This window comes from Podarcis erhardii, assembly GCF_964252035.2.
Source record: "Podarcis erhardii genome assembly, chromosome: 8".
Taxonomy (NCBI): Eukaryota; Metazoa; Chordata; class Lepidosauria; order Squamata; family Lacertidae; genus Podarcis; species Podarcis erhardii.
In genome coordinates, this window is record NC_138499.1 from 51,726,051 (window position 1) to 51,748,373 (window position 22,323).

The 22,323-nt window shown below is 41.1% G+C and overlaps 1 protein-coding gene across 2 annotated transcripts; it reads left to right on the forward strand.

Moving 5' to 3' along the window:
* Positions 1 to 3,700: 3,700 nt before the first annotated feature.
* On the forward strand, positions 3,701 to 9,224 carry MC5R (melanocortin 5 receptor). Of its 2 annotated transcripts, XR_014159828.1 has the most exons (3): positions 3,701 to 3,896; positions 4,699 to 7,221; positions 7,571 to 9,224. XR_014159828.1 is itself a non-coding variant. In XM_081875127.1 (2 exons), exon 2 carries the CDS (start codon positions 4,785 to 4,787, stop codon positions 5,760 to 5,762), a length of 978 nt encoding a protein of 325 aa, XP_081731253.1. In that variant the 5' UTR covers positions 3,701 to 3,896; positions 4,699 to 4,784; the 3' UTR covers positions 5,763 to 9,224. The 2 variants fall into 2 exon arrangements, 1 of the variants encoding a protein (XP_081731253.1); XM_081875127.1 differs by having other exon boundaries at positions 4,699 to 9,224.
* Positions 9,225 to 22,323: the final 13,099 nt, after the last annotated feature.

Consider the following 22,323-nt stretch of genomic DNA (forward strand, 5'->3'; position numbering starts at 1 on the left):
GCCTGCCTGTTAGCTACTAAGCTAGCTTTAAGGTCTTGTTAATTATGTATTAATGTAGGCTTGGGGAGTCAGGCTGCATGATGCCCTGAGCCCTGTCAAATTCTTGGGTTCCTGTATCTGTGGCGGGTAGAAGGTATGAGAGCAAGCTTGCTAAATCAGTCCCTTTGTCTAGCTAATGGTTGTGGCCAGCACCATGATAAGCATCAGAATGAACTAGACTGCAAGAGCTACAACTCAGTGATGGTGCTGTCTGGGCAAATGAGTGTGTCTTCCCCGCTCCTCATCTGGCTGGTAGGTGAAGAACAAGAGGAGTGTCATTGTGTATGAGCTGAGCTGGAAGAACAAGTTGAAGCTAGAGAGCCAGACACATGTTTGCTCTATGCTGGGCCCTGGGGTTCCTAACGGGGAAGCAAGATCTGTTGAGCTAGTAATGCCGTGAGCCCCTCCACCTTCGGCTCAGGTTGCATATATGTGTAAATAAACCATATATCCTAACACACCACAGTCTCCACATAGGAAACTGAACCCTGGGCAAGTGCCTGGAACCCCTGGAGTCTCTCACCACTCTGAGATTGGGCTAGCGTGTAACAATGCAAAGCCTGAAACAAATTTGGAACAGGTTATCTGAAAGACTGATCAACAAATGGAACGCAGTGAGTTTTTCCACAAACCAGGTGATTATCAGTTTATGGTCACATGGATGGGGCTTTTTCATTGGTGGTACTGGTGTGATGGAATGCACTCCTTGCTGAAATATGATCTCATTTGTTTTGGCATCTCACTGGCTTTTGATGATGCAACTATTTGCATAGGCCTTCTACTGTAATCCTAGTCTCCTCTTTTAACTGCTGTGTTTTAATGGGATTGTTTTATTGTATATTCTAATTGTGGGTGTTTATTTCAATGTTTGCTTTTTGTATTATGTAAACCTCTTAGAAGCCTATTTTGGCATTAAGTGGCAAAAGAACAAACAAACAAACAAACAAACAAACAAACAAACCAAAGGTGGAGGTAATTTGTTCTCAGTCAGTCAGTTTATTAATGCTTGGGCCATAAGCCATTCACGTATAAGATAAATAAATACAATACAAAACCCAGTACTGCATAAAATCACATTGCTGCCTAGAGTCATATATAAAATCTACATCTCTGAAATACTACATAAATTTGTTCTGCTCCCAAAGCTGTGGGAGTAACTATTGCTATTCTACAAAGACACTCCAAGGAGCAGAGATTTTCTTTTTTGGCCATTGTATGTGGAAGTAGTTACATTTTTCATAGGAAGGATCCCAATGGCTGGTGAAGGCAAAGAGCATGGCATTTCTAAAACTGGTAATTAAATCCACTCTTTCTTTAAACTTCAGGCTATATAGTTCATGCTCTCTGGAACCACTTTTAATATAATGGTAGGGCCATTTTCCTCTCTAAATTGCTTCTGATTAGCAAGTCATTTTTATATTTCTTAACCTTTAATGTCTTGATATTAATATTCTCCTTTAATAGTTCTTATTTTAAAGAAAGAGAACTTGCTAGGAAATTGAGAGTATTCACAGTATCCCCACCTTTAAGAGAGACAGCTGGCCTGCATGACCCTTGCTATGGTGTTTTACCATGTGGCATTTTCTACCTCCATCAATGATTCTGCATGTGTACAAAAGTAAGACATATTTCCGTCTTTAAGTGAAAGTCAAAGTGCATCAGGACAGTAACTGGGGAACCTGGGGGGGGGGCTATAGTGCAGACTCAGTAGCTGAAGATAGGAGACTTACAGTCCACAGTCTATTAAACAAACAGGAAAAGATCATCTCATCCCCTGCATATCCAACCAATCGCTGTGCTCTGTGGGAGAGGGCATCCTGCAGACGCCATCCTGTCAGGAGGTCCATTCTGCACATTGCCAGAATCAGGTCTTTAGTGTGACAGCACTATCAGACAGGTGGTTTATTGATTGTCCTTTGCCTGTTGAATATGTTCCTCTTTCAACAAGCTTTCTCAGTGGAGACTTTTATTCTAGCTGGTAACTCTCTCTCTCTCTTTGCGTGTGCATGCATGTGTTGCTTTTATATACAGTATTCAGTTGTTCTCTGCATGCTTTTATTGTATTGTAAAACACTTTGAGATGCCTCATGGGAAGTGATTCATTCATGAAATAAATAAGAATAAAATAGCGTTCGAATGAGATCTCCAGTAACTTGGGTTAATCTTTAGAGGAGGTTTAGGATGGAGGAAAATGCTAAATGAGAGGAAGTGATGTACATAGGTTTTGGACGGATGGAAGAGGAGGAGGAGGACTGATATCTTAAATGGACATGGGAAGAGTGGTAGTTTGTTAAGAGTTCTGACCCACAGAGCTACAATCCCCAGCACCCTTAACAAACTACAGTTCCCAGGATTTTCCATGACTGGAGAATCACTGCAGAGAGTGATAAAGTAGTGCTTCAAATGTATGGTGTGGACGTGACCTTAGTTCTGTGGTGTCCCGCTCACTCCCACATGTAAACAGTTACAGAACAAGATAGCTTCTTTTCAGCAGATGGCAATACCCAGCCAGCTTTTTTATAGTGTGCTGTCCAAGGTCCTGATAGACTCTACCATGTCTAAGCCAGGCTCTAGCATACCTGCTTTGGGGTTGGGGTTCAGTCCCCAGTTATGCCTTCTGTGGATGGAGGAAGAATTGAAACAGAGAAGAAACTTTTGTGAGAAGAAACTGTGACTTTTGAAAGATAGTTTGTGAACCCCTATTGGCATTTCAACAGCTTATTTGTTTCTTTATTATAAAGTAGTCACCTAGCAGGGATAAGTGATGTTGCATGTACCCCTATAAGTGGTGTGTGGTCATGATATTTATTCCTTTTCCCTCCCACCATGAGTTTCTTATTTTCAGTTTCAAGTTTGCTGGATTAGAGTGTTGTGGGCTTAGTCCTTCTCACCATCTTGGAGCTGGTTGGCTGTCATTGGTGGAGGGGTGGACCCAAGTCCCAGGTTTATCTGTTGACTGGAATAGACACATGGCAACCATTCTTGTTGCAAGTATCCAAATGGAAACCAACACCATCTACATAGGGTTAGTCAATGTGGTGCCCTCCGGCAGTTGGTGGATTACAGCTCGCACCATCCCAAGCCACTTTGACTGGGGTTGATGGCAGCTGAAGTCCAGCAACATCTGGAGGGCATTGCAATGGCTGTTCCTAACACAGAACACAAAGAGTTGGTTTCTTACACTTAGGAATAATATAATAAAAAAAAATTATCAAGATGCTACACATGCATTCCCCTTAAAAAATTTCACTGAGAACAGGTGCAGAGGCTAATGAGCTCTGGTTCAAATTAAGCCTTTTACAGTAAGTCCATATCTCCCCGTCAGAGGAAATCAGTGATAGTCTTTTGATGCAAAAAAGAAACCTCGCTGCTTCTAAAGAATTTTCAGTAAAATGCCAGGTCATATTTCAGTCCGTTTAATATTTGGGAGATTAAATGGAGGCAAAATATTAAAAATAGCATGGGAATTATATCATACAAATAATGTGTAAAGCAGGAAAAAAATTGCAGTTTATAAAGATGGGGTGCATCACAAATATCAGCCACTAGGTGATGCTAAAAATTCAAGTCTTTGCATCTTATTGAAGTCTATGAGAAATTGGGGGTGGGCAGAGGAGGAGCTGGAAGCCGAACATTGAAGTCATTAACTCTGAGACTATAAAAAGACAGCTCCACAGTAAGTAATTTATAACAGCCTTGTCTCTTTGGATGTGAATAGTGCTTTTCTACTGTTATGGCACTGGTTCCTGTCAAAAGTGCACAAACACTTGATGCTGAATGGACAGGTGATCAGAAACTTCTGACAGCCGGAAGAACATATGCAGGATCTGAAGAAAAATAGGAAGGAACAGCACTGGGTAAATAGCTACATTTTTTCTTTTATTGTAAATGGAAGCTATTAGAATCCTTTGAAAAATGTGTTGTATTCATGAAGGGTTTTGACTGCTTGCAACATCTTTCATAATGCAAACATTCAGAAACATCTCATTATTCAGACGGAACAGAAAAACCATACTGCACTTTAACCTTGAAGTAATAGTGATCAACTTAAAAAAATAGCAGCACCAAACCTGCTGTTATAGCAAACCCTTGAATACTGTATCAGTATATCTTTGGGGATGTGAGATTTTGCTGCAAGACGGCTGGCTAATGCTACAGTCATTTGTGTCACAGTACTTGCAAACTTGAGAAGTACAAAGATGAAGGAGAAGCTTTGAAAGCTTAGCTTGTAATTCTTGCAGGAATTCAAACTTTTATGTAAATCTGATTGGCTGAGCTAATGAAATCTGGTCTTATAGCTGTTCTGTTCAGTGGGGTTCTCAAGACTTGTTCAGACTGAACATACTAATTTTCTGTGGTATTAGTGTATTTATCTTCTCTGGGATATATAGAAATGTGTCAATCATGAGAAAAATAGGTGGTATAGGAAGAGAGATTTTGTATGGGTATAAGATACGGGGTGGGGGAGTTCATCACCCTATCTCCTTCCCGTTCCTATGTTTTAAATTGCTCCTGTGCTCCTTGTTTTATTTGACTTTGGAAGCAACCCACATTGCAACTCTTGGGTCTGCCATTTACATATCTAGTTTCCCCTTTGCATTTCATTCCTTTTGTCACCATCAGCTCTGCTTTATGTCATGCTTTGTGATCGTTTGGCAGGATCTTCCGCCTTTCCGAAGAATGCATCTGCAGGACTGTTTTACAATAAGTCTCCCAGACTGAAAACAGCACCTTCTTCAGTCAAGATGAACTCATCTAATCAACCCAGCATTCCAGACCTTAACTTGAGTGCTCTTGGGAGCAACCTGACTGTGCCCACCGTCAAGACCAAGGCATCAACATGTGAGCAAGTGGTCATAGCAACGGAGGTGTTTCTCATACTTGGCATTGTAAGCCTTCTTGAAAACATCCTAGTTATCTGTGCCATAGTTAAGAACAAGAACTTGCACTCTCCTATGTATTTCTTTGTGTGCAGCTTAGCTGTTGCTGACATGCTGGTCAGCGTGTCAAATGCCTGGGAGACCATAACCATATATTTATTAAACAATAGGCATCTAATTATTGAAGATGTTTTTGTACGTCACATAGACAATGTTTTTGATTCGCTGATATGTATATCTGTTGTGGCTTCCATGTGCAGTTTGCTAGCTATTGCAGTAGACAGGTATATCACTATCTTTTATGCCCTCCGTTATCACAACATAATGACGGTGAAAAGATCAGGGCTCATAATTGCATGCATTTGGACCTTTTGTACTGGCTGTGGGATCATCTTCATCCTTTATTATGAATCGAAGTACGTCGTCATGTGTCTCATCACAATGTTCTTCACTATGTTGTTCCTCATGGTCTCGCTGTACATACACATGTTCCTTTTGGCTCGTACTCATGTCAAGAGGATAGCAGCCTTGCCAGGATATAATTCCGTTCACCAGAGGACCAGCATGAAAGGTGCCATCACCCTGACTATGCTGCTGGGCATCTTCATTGTCTGCTGGGCTCCATTTTTCCTCCATCTCATCCTGATGATATCCTGCCCTCAGAATCTCTACTGCATTTGCTTCATGTCACACTTCAACATGTACCTCATCCTCATCATGTGCAATTCAGTTATCGATCCCTTGATCTACGCCTTCCGAAGCCAGGAAATGCGAAAGACTTTCAAGGAGATCATCTGCTGCTACAGCATAAGAATGGTCTGCGGACTGCCCAGCAAGTATTAGGGGAAATGTGAATTTGGGTTAAAAGAACAAAACTTCTTAAGAGGCTCTCTAGATGTTGTTGGATTTGAACCTCCCAGCTGAATGGTTAATGGGCTGATGGAAACTGTCGTCCAACAACATTTGGATGGTCACATGTTCCCCATCCCTCTTCTAAACATTTTATTGTTCCATATGGAATGCTATGTCCGGCTTGTGATAGTGATCATTTCAGTGCGGGAACCTGAAATTTCTCTCACTGAAATTACTCATTTTGGACAGTTTTCCATGGGCTCCCATAAACATGAGTGGCATCTGTTTACTATATGAAAGCACTTAGGGTGGAGGAGATAACCCAGCACTGATACCGACACACACACACACACACACACACTGACTAAATAACTGTGCAAGTGGAACTACTTCTACCCCATTCTCCTTACCCCTAAATTTTTTCGGAGGGTTCTCCCAACATCCTGGAGCAGATTTGAGGGTGGCACAGGGCACACGGGGTGGAAGGGAGAGAGAGGGAGGGATAGTCCTGTTGTGCAAGTGGAAGTCATTTCACTCACACAATTATTTAGTTAAATATTGACATCTACCTATCTATCTACGGCATGTGTGTGTGTATACACACCAGTGTGCAAAGGAGCAGAATCTATATTTTTTATTTTCCTAACTAGTGACTGTAAATATATTTGTTTCATTCCCTTTGCACTGCATGAAACCCTGGTGAGTTTTAAACCAAACAATGCATTTGTTGGCATTCTTTAGTTCTGATAGGATCTGTCAGGTACAGAGTGAAGAGTTTCCTTCACAGGCTCTGATTAATACTAGGTGACAAATACAATTTGCAAATGCCAGGCTCCACGTGCCTCAGCCTCTATGAGGATGGCCAAGAGATATCAAGACAGACCGACACAGCTCTTCATGATTTTAAAAACAAGAACAGCACAACAGATGAATGTAACCAAAATATTTTCTTGTGTGGAATGCAAATTCTGAAGACGTCCATTTTGTTGTGTCTGTTACTTGTCGATAGAAATGTGGCTAAAAAGCCTGCTGTAGAACTGTGATAGAAATAACTAGTCAGAGTAGACCACTGGTGGGTGAAGGAGAATGGATGGTCCAACTCTGTGGCCCAGTCATTTTGGTTTACACAGCCAGCACTGCTGTTGTGTGGCACAGGGAAGCAGGATGGGATAGAAGAAAGTCCAGGAGCAGCTCCGCAAATGGCATCTCAGTGCTGATCATTGGCTTGCAAATAGCAGCGGCTGTGCCTCTTGTGTTGCTGTATCATTAAAAAAGAAAAGTGGGTGGAGCAAGACCTCTGTCTCCAACTTGTCAAGCATAGGAAACAGCTCTAGCTTCTGCAATGCGAATGTATTTTGGTATTATGACAGCTAAATTTCATTTACAGATCAGTTGCTCATCAGGTGCCCACTGACCTGTGCATAGCCCACTTGTTTTGATGAGATAACCTGTGCCCATGTTTACAAATGCACTTGAAGATACGCAAGGACGCTTTTCAGTGAGGAAAAATGGTGGACTTTATGAGCCTTTCATATTAAAGATGTGTTAGAAACAGGGATGGTTAGAAACATTGTGGAATTGTAGAGTTGGAAGGGAGCATGAGGATCATCTAGCCCAACCCCTTGCAATGCAGGAATATTTCATCCAACATGGGGCTCAAACCCACAACCTTAGATTAAGAGTCTCATGCTCTACCAACTGAGCTATCCCATTTGAAAGCCCAAATCAGAAAGAAAACCTGCAAACGTGGGGCTCATCATAGGCATATACAGTACCGCAAGTCTTTGGTTGCAAAAGAGCTCCAATTTTCTTTTTTGGGAGGATGACAAAGGTCCTATGATGTAGAGACCTTGACCCTATTTGCACGAGCCTATTATTTCCTATTGAGAGTATCAACAGTGTCATTAAAAACTCCTACCATGCTCAGAGTAAATGGGGCATGAATTAAGCACCTTTAAATTTCCGCTGATTTCAGCGGGAGAGTTAAGCATATGCTGAAATCTCTTTTGAATTAAATAGGATTTAATGTTGCCTAGATTAATGTCTTAGGGTTTTTTTTTTTTAGCACTGCAGGAACTGAATTCCAGAATCTATAGAACACATCCATTTCTTCACCCTGAGTGTGTATTTCAATGTCAAATCAAGAGGATTATTACCTTTGTGATTGTTCCAAGGTCAATACTGAGAAGCATTAAAGCACATTCTCATCTACACAGCAACTACGCAGTCAACCTTGGGAAGTCATTTTAGAAAAATGCGGAGGAACAGACATACCTGTAGGCTCCATCATTCTCAAGGAACAATTGCTTTTGGAAATTATGCTTTCGGGGAATTGCAGTGTTTAGGAAGGTGAGAGGTGGGTTGATTTCAAGGCATTAGTCTTCCAGAAAATATAGTGGATCTGCAAGATACCTTTTAAATTTTTTTTTATGTGTGCATTCATACATAAAATGCAGTAACATGCAATTAATAGTTTTCTAACATATACTTGAAATCCTCTTGAGCTTTCAGTACAAAGTATAAATCTCAAAGTTTCAGCAGTGAACTTGTTTTAGGGCAAAGTTTTTTCAGGGCCAAATTTAGTCTTCAGACTGCTTGTAGGTCTTGGAACCAGGAAGCAGTATAGTGTGGTGCTTGATGTATTGGAAAGAGATAATTCTTTTGGTAGGGCTTTTAACTTTGGTTAAAAACCAAGTGATGGAAATTGTGGAAGAAACATGTGCATTATTGAATTGTGCATAAGCAGATTTGCCTTTCTGTTGAATAATATTTTCATGTTTTCCTAAATATCTGACTATGCCTTCCATCACTGTGACATTGGGAAAATGATAACATTTTCTTATTTTCATCCCTGCAACATCTATATGAATCAGGGTGTTATCTCATTCTGCTGATGGGACACTGAGGCTAGGGGATTGCGACAGCATAATGTGACAATAACATACTTACTGAACCCATGACAGCATAATGAGGTAATAACTGAAGTAGAATTTGAACTTATATGGATTTCCTTATGCTCAGGTTCAACTACACTAGAATTGTGTAGTGAATTTGAATTTAGATGAATGACTTTCCATGATTTTTTTTTAATGACTGGACTTAGTTAATTATTACCATACAGTCGTAAGGGTGGCTAAGGGGTCAAAAGTCAGTTAAACCGCGTCCTCCTTTGTCCCTTTCCCAAATCTTTCTTTTTTCTACATTTCCCTCCCATGTTTCCAATGGAAGGGAAATAAAAGGGTGATATTTACATTATCTCCTGAGCTGGTATAAAATTCTTCTAGGTTGGGGGAGTGGGATGGATCCAGATTCTTTAACTACAAATCTTTCCACAGTCTTCCCCAGCACATCCCCAACTCTTATATCATCTGCTTTTTGACCTTAGTGATTTTGGAGTTCCACAGAAGTTGCCACAGCTGTGGAGGGGTGATGGGGTCGGGCAGAATCTAATACTAGATCCAGTGGCATAGCGTGGGGGGTGCAGGGGGGGCCGGCCGCACCGGGCGCAACATCTGGGGGGGGGCGCTCGCACTCGCAGCTCTCTGCCCCTACCTGGCTCACTCAGGGTTAGGGGACGCAAATTACTTGCCTTGCCCCGAGAGCTGACAACTCACGCTACGCCACTGACTAGATCTTCCTCTCTCTTTCTTCAGCCCTAGTCATAGGATTGTAGCCTAAAACCTACATGAATGCATGGTGGTAGAGCCCAACACTGATGGTATTAGCAGTCTGAACTGCTGTGCCATGGTGAATTTTGTTTGTAGCATTAAGAATGGAGAGTTCATATTATTTATTGTTATATTGTAAAAAGCACAAGATGCATCCTATTTGTTCCATAAGGAAATCACAGTCTTCAGTGGGCATTCCATTTAAACATGATATAGATAATATTGAAAATTGAAAATTTCAGCTGGATTGTTTAAAAGATTTTGTTGAAATGTACATAATCTCATTTTCTCTGGAATTTTACTTGAAATAAAAATACACGTCTCTGATGTAGTTTTGAAATGGGTTGAAATGGAATTATAGAACTTCCCTGTGCTTGCCTGTGAATGATAGCACATCTCTGTCATTTTTAACAGTACAGTGGTACCTCTGGTTGAGAACGGGATCCATTCCGGAGGCCCGTTTACAACGTGAAAGGCCCGCAACCTGAAGCATCGTATCTGCGCAGGTGTGCGGTGTGATTTGGTGCTTGCGTGCATGCGCAAAGCGTGATTTAGCGCTTCTGTGCATGCGTGAGCAGCAAAACACAGAAGTAACCCTTTCCGGTACTTCCGGGTTGCCACGGGACGCAACCTGAAAAAATGTAACATGAAGCAAACGTAAAATGAGGTATGACCATATCAGTAAGACTGCAACTGGCCTATTTTAGTAGGCTTGTCATCTAGAGTAAAATCACACATTTTAATTTCTCAGTTTAAATGCATGTATTAACTGCATTTTAAAAGTTAATTTTATTGCAAAAGAAATAGGATTGTCTCCAAATTTGTGTGAGTAGAAGGCAGTTCATGCAGAAGGCTTTCCCTTCTGCCCTTCTCCCACGCAGACCCAAAAAGTCACTCGCTGAGGCAGGGAGCATCTACCAAACAGTGCAGGATATTGTCAGGGACTGGCTGGATGACAAGGAGTGGTGCAAGGCACCTGATGGCGAACCCCTAGGAAAGCCTCAGAGGAGGAAGGTTCAGAGCATGAGGAATGGTAGTGGGACACTGAGGACAGGTCAGAAGATGAAGGAGGGAGGAGAATGGTGGGCCACTGAAGAAGCAACAGGCTTGGGCGAGAGGGAAGAGCCAAGGGCAGAAAGCTGTTCAGACTCAAAACATGAAGCAAGAGTCCTGTCCCACCGTGTTTATGGCTACGTGAGCAATCTCCAGAAGAGGAGGGGTCTTGGGGGCAATTGTGAAGCAGGAACCATCAGTCCTGGAAACTGTGCTATGGAAGCTGGTCTTGCCTTGAGACTTCTTTGTGTTGTCTGCTGTTTTCTTGAATAAAGAATTAAACTTCCTGCTCGTCTCTATGTTTGAGTGCTGACCTATGTCTGAGCCAGCCCTGACTGATATGTTGTGTCATACAGGGCTGAAGTGGGAGGGTATCCTAAATTGCCCAAAATCAGGCAGAGAAGTCTCATCCTCAGTGTCTCTTTTCCCGATGTCATTCTGGAAGGTTAAATGTACACTGATGGTGTGGAATAAATGCTAAAAATAAAGAAGGGAAGCCATTGTATGCACAGATATCCATGTATGGATGCAGGACAATGTACTTCAGACCATGTTCATTGTGATTTGAGAAGCACAAGTCACTTAACATTAGAAAACATATTGTGAATAAAATGATTGAACAGGTCCCTGTACGGACAGTGCACAGAATATTTATTTCATAAACTTTATACACCACGAGATTATGAAAACCCACAAAGTAGTATACAAAAAGATAAAACAAAAGAATCCAGAAAAATTAACAACCTTATGCATATTCCTGTACATATTTGTCTAGACTGTATTTACTAGTTATGTGGATATTCCTGTAATGGAAAATTATTGTTCATAAAGCAGAAGAGTGAAAATGCACAAACCGTACCTCTGCATTATTTGTAGTATATAACTTGTAGTTTTAGATTGTATGCACATACATTCTATTTATATGAGCACAAAATCCAATTCAGGGTTCTGCACCCTAAAGCCCACTGAATTCAGTAGGTATAAACTAGCAACTGTGTGACTCATTATCTGTGTCCATGTGTGCGTTATATGCTCAAACTCCATGGTGTGCAAATATAATTGGAAATTATATTCCTATTTAATGAGGAGGAATATGAAAGGACTGAGCTACAGGTGCCAGGAATAACTTCTCACCTGAAGTGAGGGTTGAAAGTGCCATGTGTGAGCTAATGAGCAAACACATGGCAGGTGCCATTCTCTCTCTCTCTTTTTTTAAAAAAATATTTTTTACTGGAATTTTATTTACAACATAACATAACCCCCCCACCCCCCAATACACAATCCACCCTCATTAAACGTGAACATAACATACAGTGAGCATAACATACAACAATGCAAACAATGAAATAAAAGACTTCCTTTATCCCGTATCTGGCCTCCTTATTTACTTCTCATAAACTGTTTTCTTTATGAATAATTATTAAGATTTTTCTAATTATAACTTAAATATCCACAAAGTCTCCTGCAGACATTAATTGAAACAAGTCCAGGTATGTATTTTAGGGCACTGTTTTGTGAAGTATTCTCTGCATTTTCCCCATGCTTTTTGAAACTCTTGTCTAGTGTGAATCTCTAACTGCCTCTGTTAATCTAGCCAGTTCAGTTTAATCTAACAGTTTGTCTTGCCATTCCTTTTTTGTTGGCACAGTTTCTTTTTTCCAGTTTTTAGCAATTAGGATCCTTGCCGCTCCTGTGGCATAGAGGAATATTTTCTGATCTTCTCTTGCTATACCTGTGTCCATTATCCCTAGTAGAAAAGCGTCTGTGTTTTTCATAAAGTTATACTTAAACATTTTTTTAAGCTCGTCATATACTGTGTTCTAGAAGCTTTTGATTTTTTCACAGGTCCACCAAACATGTATAAGTGTCCCCTCTGTTTTACCACACCTCCAGCACAGATTTGTTTTTGTCTTATACATTTTAGCTATTTTGGTGGGTGTTAAGTACCATCTATAAAACATCTTGATTAGGTTTCCCCTCAATACTTCACAGGCTGTAAATTTCCAGTTCTTTCACCATAGTTCTTCCCATGCTGTTAAGTGAATGGTTTTCCCAATATCTAAAGCCCACTTGATCATTACCTCCTTGACCTGTTCATCTCTGACCTCCCACTCCAATAATGTATCATACATTTTTTATATTACCTTGGTTTTGTTTTGTAATAACACTTTTTCTAATAATGAAGGTTCGTTTGAGAAATCTTTTTTCTTATCTGTCCTGAACACTTCATGCAATTGATGGCATTGGATTCAACCCATAAGGTGTTTAATTTCCTCATAATTTTTAACTACCAATTTATTGTCTTTTCCCTTAATCAGATCTTTATATGTGGCCCATTCTAATTCCATAATTTTCTTTTTTATTGTAATTGCTTCTAGAGGTGATGCCCACCATGGTGTTTTCACTTTTAGGAGATCCTTATATTTTGTCCATGTTTTATATAATGATTTCCTTATGACATGGTTCATGCCATTCTCATCCCCTGGAGTTTTTGCACCACAAACCTTTGATGAAAGATGTGCAACGCCTCTTCAGTGACCTTTATCTGAAAATGTCAGTCACAAAAGAGGGCTGAATGCATAATGAGGATAACAACAACAAGAAGAAGCAACCAGAGAGAGCAACGAAAGGCAATGGAGTAAGAAAGGAAGCAGAACTGAAGAGAGAATTTGATACTGCAAGGCATAGAAGCTGGGCTGATATAGACTACACCTTCAATCATAAAATAAGACACATTGCTGTGCAGGGTGGGGGAATCAAATAACCTAGTCCCCCCCTCAATATATGCACTGACATTAGTCTAAAAATCCCAGTGGTGTGGTAAATTGCAAAGAGACCTGGCCCTACAATGGACCATATGGGCTTCAAAGTGCTGTATTTGATCATGAAAGAGCATGTAAAAGTCAGTGCACAAAATAGGAACACTTTGTACTTGCTTTACTTTATTTATCCCTCCTAGGTATTTTCAGAAGCAGATGTTTCCATGGGTAACTGATTAAAAAGTAAACAGATCTCAAGGTTATGGTGGGGCAAAGCACACAAGCCCCCCATTTTCCCACAAAAAGGCTTATTTATAGATGGTTGAATCCAGTGCTGCTGTTCCACTTATGTAAGTTTTTCACTTGCACAGTGGAACTTCCCCTGCAGTGCCCCTTTCACCTTCTAAATTTGGTCCAGAGGTTTGGAGAACCACCAACCCTAATCTCAAATGCTGATTCACCACACTACTGCAAATTATTCCAGCAAGTTATATTGTGTCCCAGATCAGGTTTTTCTTGTCAGGTTGCAGGAGATGATGGGGTGGTGGAGGCAAAGGATCAGGCCCCTTTCTTCCCAGGCTATAGCCCTGATCCCATTGCTGCCTTTTTGAGAAATGAAAAGATGCCGGGAACTCCAAACACAGGAACTCCTATGGCATGTCTAGTTTGACCCTAGAGGTAAAGTTTAATACTGTCACTCAGCAGCCATAATGGGACAGCTTATCCATGCACAGTTTTTTTTTTTTAAAAAAAGCAAAACACCAATAGACACTAACAAAGCAGATACCCATAGGAAAGAAACAACGGATGTGCACATGAGGCTCAGGAGCCCATCAGAGATAATAAATGGGGCAGCACTTGGAGCAGCCCCCTATCTTGCCCTTCTCAATGCTCCCATTCTACTGTTCCTGGTGATTCGTTAGTACTAGGTGAAAACTTGTGAAAATTATGTTAGAGACTTAAATGTCTGTAGGATTTTGGCTACTCCTTAGTCAAAGGCATACTTCAACGCTGTACTTATGTTTGGTGTTCTGCCTCCAAACATTTTCTGGCATCTTTCTGTAATAGCTGATCTCTGATTTCATTTTTTTCAAAATTTATTTTTTAGAATAAAGGTTAGATGTTTTTTATTGTCTAGTTTTACGTATGATTGTTGCAAACTGCTCTGATTTTTTTAAATGAAGAGCGGTATGTAAATACCCTCATAATAAATAAATGAAGCATACTGCTAGAAAACAGCAAAATACTGAACTTCACATCTCTTTATGTACATGTTGGTACAACGGTCTTTTTTTTTAGAAGCTTGGTATCCTAATGAATAATTTCACAGAGCATCTGAAGACATGTTGGGTTGCTTATTGATTGGATAATTATTCTAGTTTCTTTTTTCCTCTGAGAACCTAATTAGCAGATGGATCTCGGGAGACAACAGCTAGCTGCAAACAAACAAGAGGAGAAGAAGCAGAGGGATTGGCTTAAACTGAAAGATGAAAAGAGTTAATTAAGTCTGGTTCATCTAAATGACAACGTGGGGAGAATGGAAGAAAACTGATTTGGCTAGAATCTGATTTAATAGTTTCTAATTGATTTTATTTTTATTGTATTTGCTAAGCTTATTGCACACATAAGCTTGTTTCACATAAGCAGTGTAAAAAGTGTTGAAATAATTAAGTATATGATAAAAGTTATGATGAAATCTGGAAAGTGCATTAATCTGACCTGGGTCTTGCTACCATCATCCATGGCTTGGAAACTTCCCCAGTTGGATCACTGTTACAGTGGTACCTCAGGTTACATATGCTTCAGGTTATATACGCTTCAGGTTACAGACTTCGCTAACCCAGAAATAGTGCTTCAGGTTAAGAACTTTGCTTCAGGATGAGAACAGAAATCAGGCTCCTGCGGTGCGGCAGCAGCGGGAGGCCCCATTAGCTAAAGTGGTGCTTCAGGTTAAGAACAGTTTCAGGTTAAGTACGGACCTCCGGAACGAATTAAGTACTTAACCTGAGGTACCACTGTAATGTATGTAACAAAGAGCTGCCTCTCATCCCAAAGTTGCCCCTGTTTTGAAGCGACAGCACTGGTTTCCATCTCTAGGGCTGCTTGTTGCCTTTTGTCATGAACTGGTAGGACAATGGGAAGGAGGAAGAAGATCCCAGCAAGGGGTTTAGCTGGGACTGGGACACACTGGGGCAAGCATGGGATGGGAAAGGAAGTACTCACAGCGTGACGGAGGATGGTGAGGGGATGGGGTTCAGTGCACAGGAACCAGAACAGCAGGACCCATCACCAGAGCCTGGAGGGCCCCTGTCCCCATAACATGGTGGGCTCTGAGGTTTAGAGACTAGTAGGAGACACACTAGGAGACTGAGACAGGCAAAAGCCCACAGCCCAGCTCCCTAGCTTGCCAGGTGGGGCTCGCTAGCTCTGGGTGGAGGGGTATTATTCCTCAGCTGGAGTAGGCTTGGAACAAATGAGAGTCTCATGCCTCATCAAGCCCAGATGCTGAAATCAGCAAAGTACAAAAGGGAAGCAGAACTGAGGGGCTGTGTCTGCTCAGCTGCCCATGTTGGTGGCCCTTGGCTTGGATGCTCCTGGATCTCTAGGGGACTGTGCTTCAGGTTAACTCTGGACTGTATCCTGGCAGCTGGATTTCAGTGTTGGCTACTTGGATTAACCCTGGACTGTGTTTCCTGGACTTTGGCTGTATGGATTGACCCCTGGACTTCAAACTTTGGACTTGACATACTGACTTGCTGCCATGTAGGCCAGGGGTTCAGGACACCTTTAAAATGTATATGTATTATACATGGAAATTTAGGAATAAATACAATAATTGGAATGAAACTATAACTTTCCATGCTGGGGAGGACTGTGACCCAATGCTCAATGTTCTTGCTCAGTCTGCTGTCCATGCTGTTCTCCTGTCTTATGGTTCTTTACTAAACTGGACTTGGACCACCCTTTAAATTAACCAAAGACTCCTTCAAATGGAGGGCTGCCCTCTGATAGCCTTGAAAATGGAGAGCTGTCCTCTGTACAGCAGGACACATGGCCACTCTAGCTCAAGAGTCCATATTACTTTGGCTGCATACACACCATACTTTTATTCCTGGGAACTGCAGTTTATCCCCCACAGAACTTCTATTCTCAGCACCCATAACAAACTACAGCTTCAAGGAATCTTTTGGGGGTGTTGTGTGCTTTAAATTTGTGGTGTGTATGCGGTCAGAGAAGTCAGCTCAGTGAGTGAAGCTTTTCCTGTGATGGTGCCTTGTTGTGGCTTGCTTTGAAAATGCACAGGTTTAAGAGCTTAAGGTAATAGCATGCTTAATAGCTGCTTTGGGTTAGTGTGGGAGAGCCTGGCAAAGTTGGCATGATAATTAACCACATTGTTAGTGCCATTATGTGGTATCCTGGAGTGATGTGAGATGGAATCCTCCACAGTAACCATGGTAGTCCTGCCATTTCGAATGGAACATGTCACCTTAGAGATCCACTCAGCTAAGAATGAAGACTGTTTAGATTTGTAGCACTGAGCTGTTCGAATTTAAAAAAGGGTGCTGGATGATACCAGCAACCTCACAACTTTCACCTAGCCTGACCACCACCACCTTTATTGTATGTAGCATACAATTTTTGTTATCGAACAGAAATGGCAAACTTTGCTTCAGCGTCGAGAAAATAGCTTACAAAAGCACACAAAGCTCAAGGGACAGCTCAGTCGGTCCCAACAATTCACAAGTAAGCCACTGTTGCCAAGGATGCAGGACTGAGGGCTTTTGTCTGTGGCTGAGGGCGCGTTTAGGGCTGAATGTATGTTGAGAATATCTGAAAATCCTACAGCACGGTGAATGCTAAAGCTAAGGAGATAAATACAGGCATTTGTATTCTACAGGTAGGATCGCAAACAAAAGCCTCAAATGGCAGTGAGGGCTTCAATCTTATTTGTGGAGGCGTAAGTTCTCCATTAGGAACCACTGCTTCTTATAAAACCAACAAAGAAAAGAAAGAAAAAGAAAGCAATTTTGTGCCATCATTTTTGAACAGCTCCCCCCCCTCCATGTTTCAGTGTTGCTCAGGCAGTTATACAAACAGATGAAGGGGATGGAGGCGTGTGTGTGCAGGTCCTGGCCCAGGCCCAGGCCCAGGCCCCAACATCCCCTACGTACATGGCCTGGCACCACTTCAGACCTTCATTCTCTCAGTGCAGAGATTCAAAGTGGAACCAGTGTGTGTATGTGTGGACTCAGAGGGGAGGGCTGTATCCCTCACCAGTTTAAGCCTTCATGCCATTGCTCAGATGTTACAAAATGCATATATTAACCCATGTATGAAAGTAAAAAAATAAATGTGGAAAATCTGACCACATTCACGCTATACTTTTAAAGCACTATGATATCACTTTAATCTGGCATGGTCTCCCTTCCCCCTCAAAGAAATCTGGGAGCTGTAGTTTAAGAGTTCTGAGAACTGTTAGGAGGACCCTGATGCTCAGAAGTCTTCCTTTGGATGTAAACAATTACAACATTTTGCTATAAGGAATTATTGGAAGTCTGTTGGGTGTTTAGGGACATACTGCCTCCATTCAGATGTAAGAGAGAACTGGCATGATTTATTTATACTATTATTTCCAGTCTTCATTCTTAGATGGTAACCTATCCAAGGATGAACTTAAAGCAGTCAGTTAATAGAGCACGCTCTATGGAGTTATGGAAGGTGATAGACTTTATTAGCAAGGACTAAATAGACAAAGTTCCTTTAGGCTCAGCCAACAGAGTTCTGTCGCCTGGATGCTCTGTGGATGTCATGATGGCCACAGGATGTAGTGATGGCCACTGACTTGGAAGACCTTAGGTTAGGACAAGTTCATGGAAGATAAGGCTGTCAGTGGTTACCAGTCAAGATGGCTATGTTCAGCCTTCACTGCCAGTGGCCTCTGAATGCCAGTTGCTGAGGAACACAAGTGGGGAGAGTACTATTGCATCATGTCCTACTTATGGGCTTTCCATTGACATCTGGTTGGCCACTAGGAGAATGGGATGCTAGGCTAGATGGAACTTTGGCTAATTCAGCAGGGCTTTTCTTATGTCTTTACACAAGAGGATGGCAAGACTAGTCGGAGGAACCTAAGTGGACCTGCCACAGAAATTAATGGAGTGCTGATAGCCACACTTGGTCGCACAATTTGGATGCACAGCGCCTACGTGAACAGGTCCACAAGTCTATAGTTTCATTTTATCTAATTGCAATTCTTTGTCTGTCACTTAGTTAATTACTTTGATTGGTGTACTCCTGCTTAAAGCCAGGCAGAGGTTAATTACTTTGAGTCGTCCATAATGAATTTCCAGAACTGAGTGTAAAGACAATTTAATTATGCAATCCATGAGGCACAGTCAATAATTACTGAAAGACTCACAAAATTATGGTCATGGTACATAAAACTCACACGGCCTGAACCTTCAGGTACAACCTGGATGCTTTCATAATTAATTGCTATCAACATTTGGTGCAAAATTCCTCCTTTAAGGAGCTGAGAAATGGTTTCTGTGGTGCACTAGAATAAAGTGGAGGATTTGATATTTGGTAAATAAGGCCATCATTCATAACCTTCAGTAAAGGTTGCTGTCAAAGTCATCAAGCAGCAGCTTGTTCACCTTTTTCATTTCCACCCTTAGAATGCAACAGAAGTTTTCATTTAGATATTAAAAGATTCTCTTCATCACAGCAAGGAATGAATTGGGAAACCCATAGCTGTCTGAGTTTTTACATTTGCCATGAGGATCAGCATACCTATGGGCAAGTTATTCCAACCCCTACCCAGAGTCTTGTCTATTAGGAATCATCTGAGAGTGTTCACTCTCACATAGCTTGATGTCACTATGTGATGGTCCTGATTTTGCAAGGTTAGTTATAGACAGAGGTGAGAAATTTGCTTAAAGTATGCAGATTGCTAAAGTGAATGAAATGCCTGAACTTGCTTTTACTTTGCGATCTACAGCAAATTCTTTCTCTCTCTTTTTGCTCTGACTCATCAGAGACTTCTAATTTTCCAAGTCAATTATATTGACCTCTCCTCATGAGCCATTTCAGATTTCTACACTCTTTTCTTTCTTTCTTTCGTTCTTCTTTTCTGATTTCTAACAAAACCTTAGCTAGTTCACATCTCTTTCTGCATAATAGGAGCAGCATGACATGGAAAGATAATAGGAGCTGGCTTATTTTGAACATTGTCTCTTTCATCCTTTCAGTGTCATGTAATCCTCCTACTCTGTGCAGAAAGTATTTACTGCAGCCATTTGTGGATTCATTGAACTATGGTGTGCTTTTTAATTACTTGTTTTGTAAATCATCCTCTGTAATGACTTATGACGAATTGTTCCAAAGCAGTCAACATGATCAGTGGGAATGGTGTGGAAGCACCTTCCATACTGAGAATGGCAAAGGTACTAAAGGTTGCATTTAACTAATTTTAACCCAGAAATTAATGGATGTAAGCAACGGGCATTAATTTCAATGGGTCTGCTCTGAGCAAAAGTTCTTTGAAAACAACACTAGAAGTCTTTTATTTTTAGAAATGAGATGACTATCAGGCTGCACAGAGGTTTTATTATGCATTGTGTGTGGAAGAAGGTGCCTGGAGAAGTTCTTCACTGATTCTCATAAAAGCAGAATTTGGGGTCAGTCAACAAAACAGATTAGCAGTAGCAGATTGAGGGCTGACAAAAGAAGCACTTATTTCCACAAGGCTTAACAAATGTATGGGATTCATTGCCAGAAGATGTGAGGAACGATTACTGGCTTAGATTATTGTAAAGGTTTATTAGGTGAATTCCTGCTTGTGGGCTTCTCAGATGCATGTGGTTGGCCACTCTGGGAAAGAGGGTTCTGAAATGGATTGATCCAGCAAAGCTGTTTTATGTTTTTAATTGAAACAATAATTACACATATTCCAAGTAGGCATTAAAAAGAAAGATAATTACAAAGATCCAAATAAACCTGGGCATACATTAAAGCAAGGGCAGTCAACATGGTTGCTTTCAGATGCTGTTGGACTCTAACTCTCATCCTCCTTGACTCTTGACCATGCTGACTGGGCTGATGGACTCCAACAACATCTGGAGGCTACACCTCCATTAAAGTGTATGAGGTGAGAGAAGCCTTGTAAGAGGTAAGCACAGAACATTCTGGAACAGAAAATCACAGTATGCGCTATTCACATTCATAGCAGGAGAATACCTCAGCCTGCAAACATGGGATATGAGTTCAGTGGTTGGCACTGACTTCTCTTCCCAGGCACCTTTGCTGGGATCAGCTACTGGGATATGTGGTTACCAGGGCATCAGGTCTGAAAACATCAACAAGGACCTGACTAAGCTAAACGTGTCAGATTAGAAGTAATCTTTCAGGAGTGACACTCTAGATATGTGGTGATACGCCAGAAGAACAACACAGGAGATTTGACATCACATACAGTACACCTTAGGATAGGTACCCATGTTAGTCTGTTGCTGCAAGAGTCACGCGGCACCTTAAAGACTAGTCAATGTATATTGGCATAAACTCTTTCTTGGAGCAGAGCCCACATTATCTGATGTACGAAATGTTGTCCACAGTTGGTAGCTATCTATAACTATACGGATATTGAGGGAAATTATACAAACAGTGGGGTTTAAAAAAAAAGCACAGCGACCATTCACAACAGTAGTAGTTGGTGGCAAGTACTGTGCCTATTTCCCTAAGTTGAATGTTGCTAGACAAAATGCTAAGTTCACAGTGGATGTTCCTGCGTACACTGTTAGAAGTAGAACTTTCATACAAGTTTAGAATACGGAGTTCAATATTCAAATGGCTGACATTACAGATGATTTCAGAAATGCCTAAAATTAACCATGTTTTTAGATCCTGCTGTTGAAGTAGTGTAACTAATTGTAATTAATAGAAATCACATTAATGTGTTTTATAACAAGACAGAGCTTTTGATGACTAACAGCTGTCTTCAACTAAAAAACATTTGTTCCCTGGATGATTAAGTCTAAATTCATTTCTATCTTTTCTACTGAAGCTTTTCAATCAATGAACTTCCACCATTTTCTCATTGTTGCCTATTTTAGTTTAAAACTTAACTAAAATATCTTTATATCTATGTGCTCACTTCAGTAGCACACACACTAAAATTGAAACAATACAGATCTATCTAACATTAGAGTATGCAGTGTATGTGTGTATATGTGAAATCTATGGTCTGGACTAAGGACTCAGCCATGTATAGATGCACACATTCCCTTCTCCTCTCCTTCCCTCAGTCCACACACGTGACTTAACACTTCCTGGTTTGTCAAGCCATACTTTGCCATGATGAATAAACTGGCATACTGTGGTTTGAACAATCCCTCCAAATCAAGTTTGCAAATCAGAATCCAATCGTGCGCACACATGACTAATTTCTGATCCCCCACAAACTGTATCCAAGCTAGCCTCTCCTGAACATGGTGCCCTCTGAACATCTTGAAATGCAGCCCCATCCAGTACGACTAAAGGTCAGAGATGGTGGGAGCTGTAGTTCAAAACATCTGGAGGCAACGAGGTTAGGGAAACATGATCTAAGTCATGTCTGTCACCACTTTATTCACCCTCTTCCTAAACTGAATCTCCTATGAAGATATCCCCCCCCCCAAAGTTGCTGTGTTAGCCTAGCAGCAAAAAGATAATGGTGGTGCTTTGGAGACTAATTGATTCATTATGACCTGAGATTCTGTAGGCAGCAGTGTATTCCAGCAAGGCTGATTCACATGTGGTCTAGAAGCATAATTCAGCCACCTGGCAGGGAACTGAAGAGAACCTGTGGTTCACATGCTGTGCATATAGCCTCTAATAAAAACCAGTGTCTATATGAGAGAGAATGCATAAGCCCAAGGTTCACTGCTGTACCCCACTGTGTGGCAAAGTAGCCCTCAGATGTCAACATCACATTATTTTTGAGATACAGTGATACCTTGGTTCTCGAACTTAATCCATTCCGGGAATCCTTTTCATTCCCGAAATGGTGTGAAAACCAAGTTGCGGCTTCTG

Bases quoted from the DNA above. Each gene is read 5' to 3' on its own strand.
- MC5R (XM_081875127.1), top strand. From the start codon at position 4,785: ATGAACTCATCTAATCAACCCAGCATTCCAGACCTTAACTTGAGTGCT.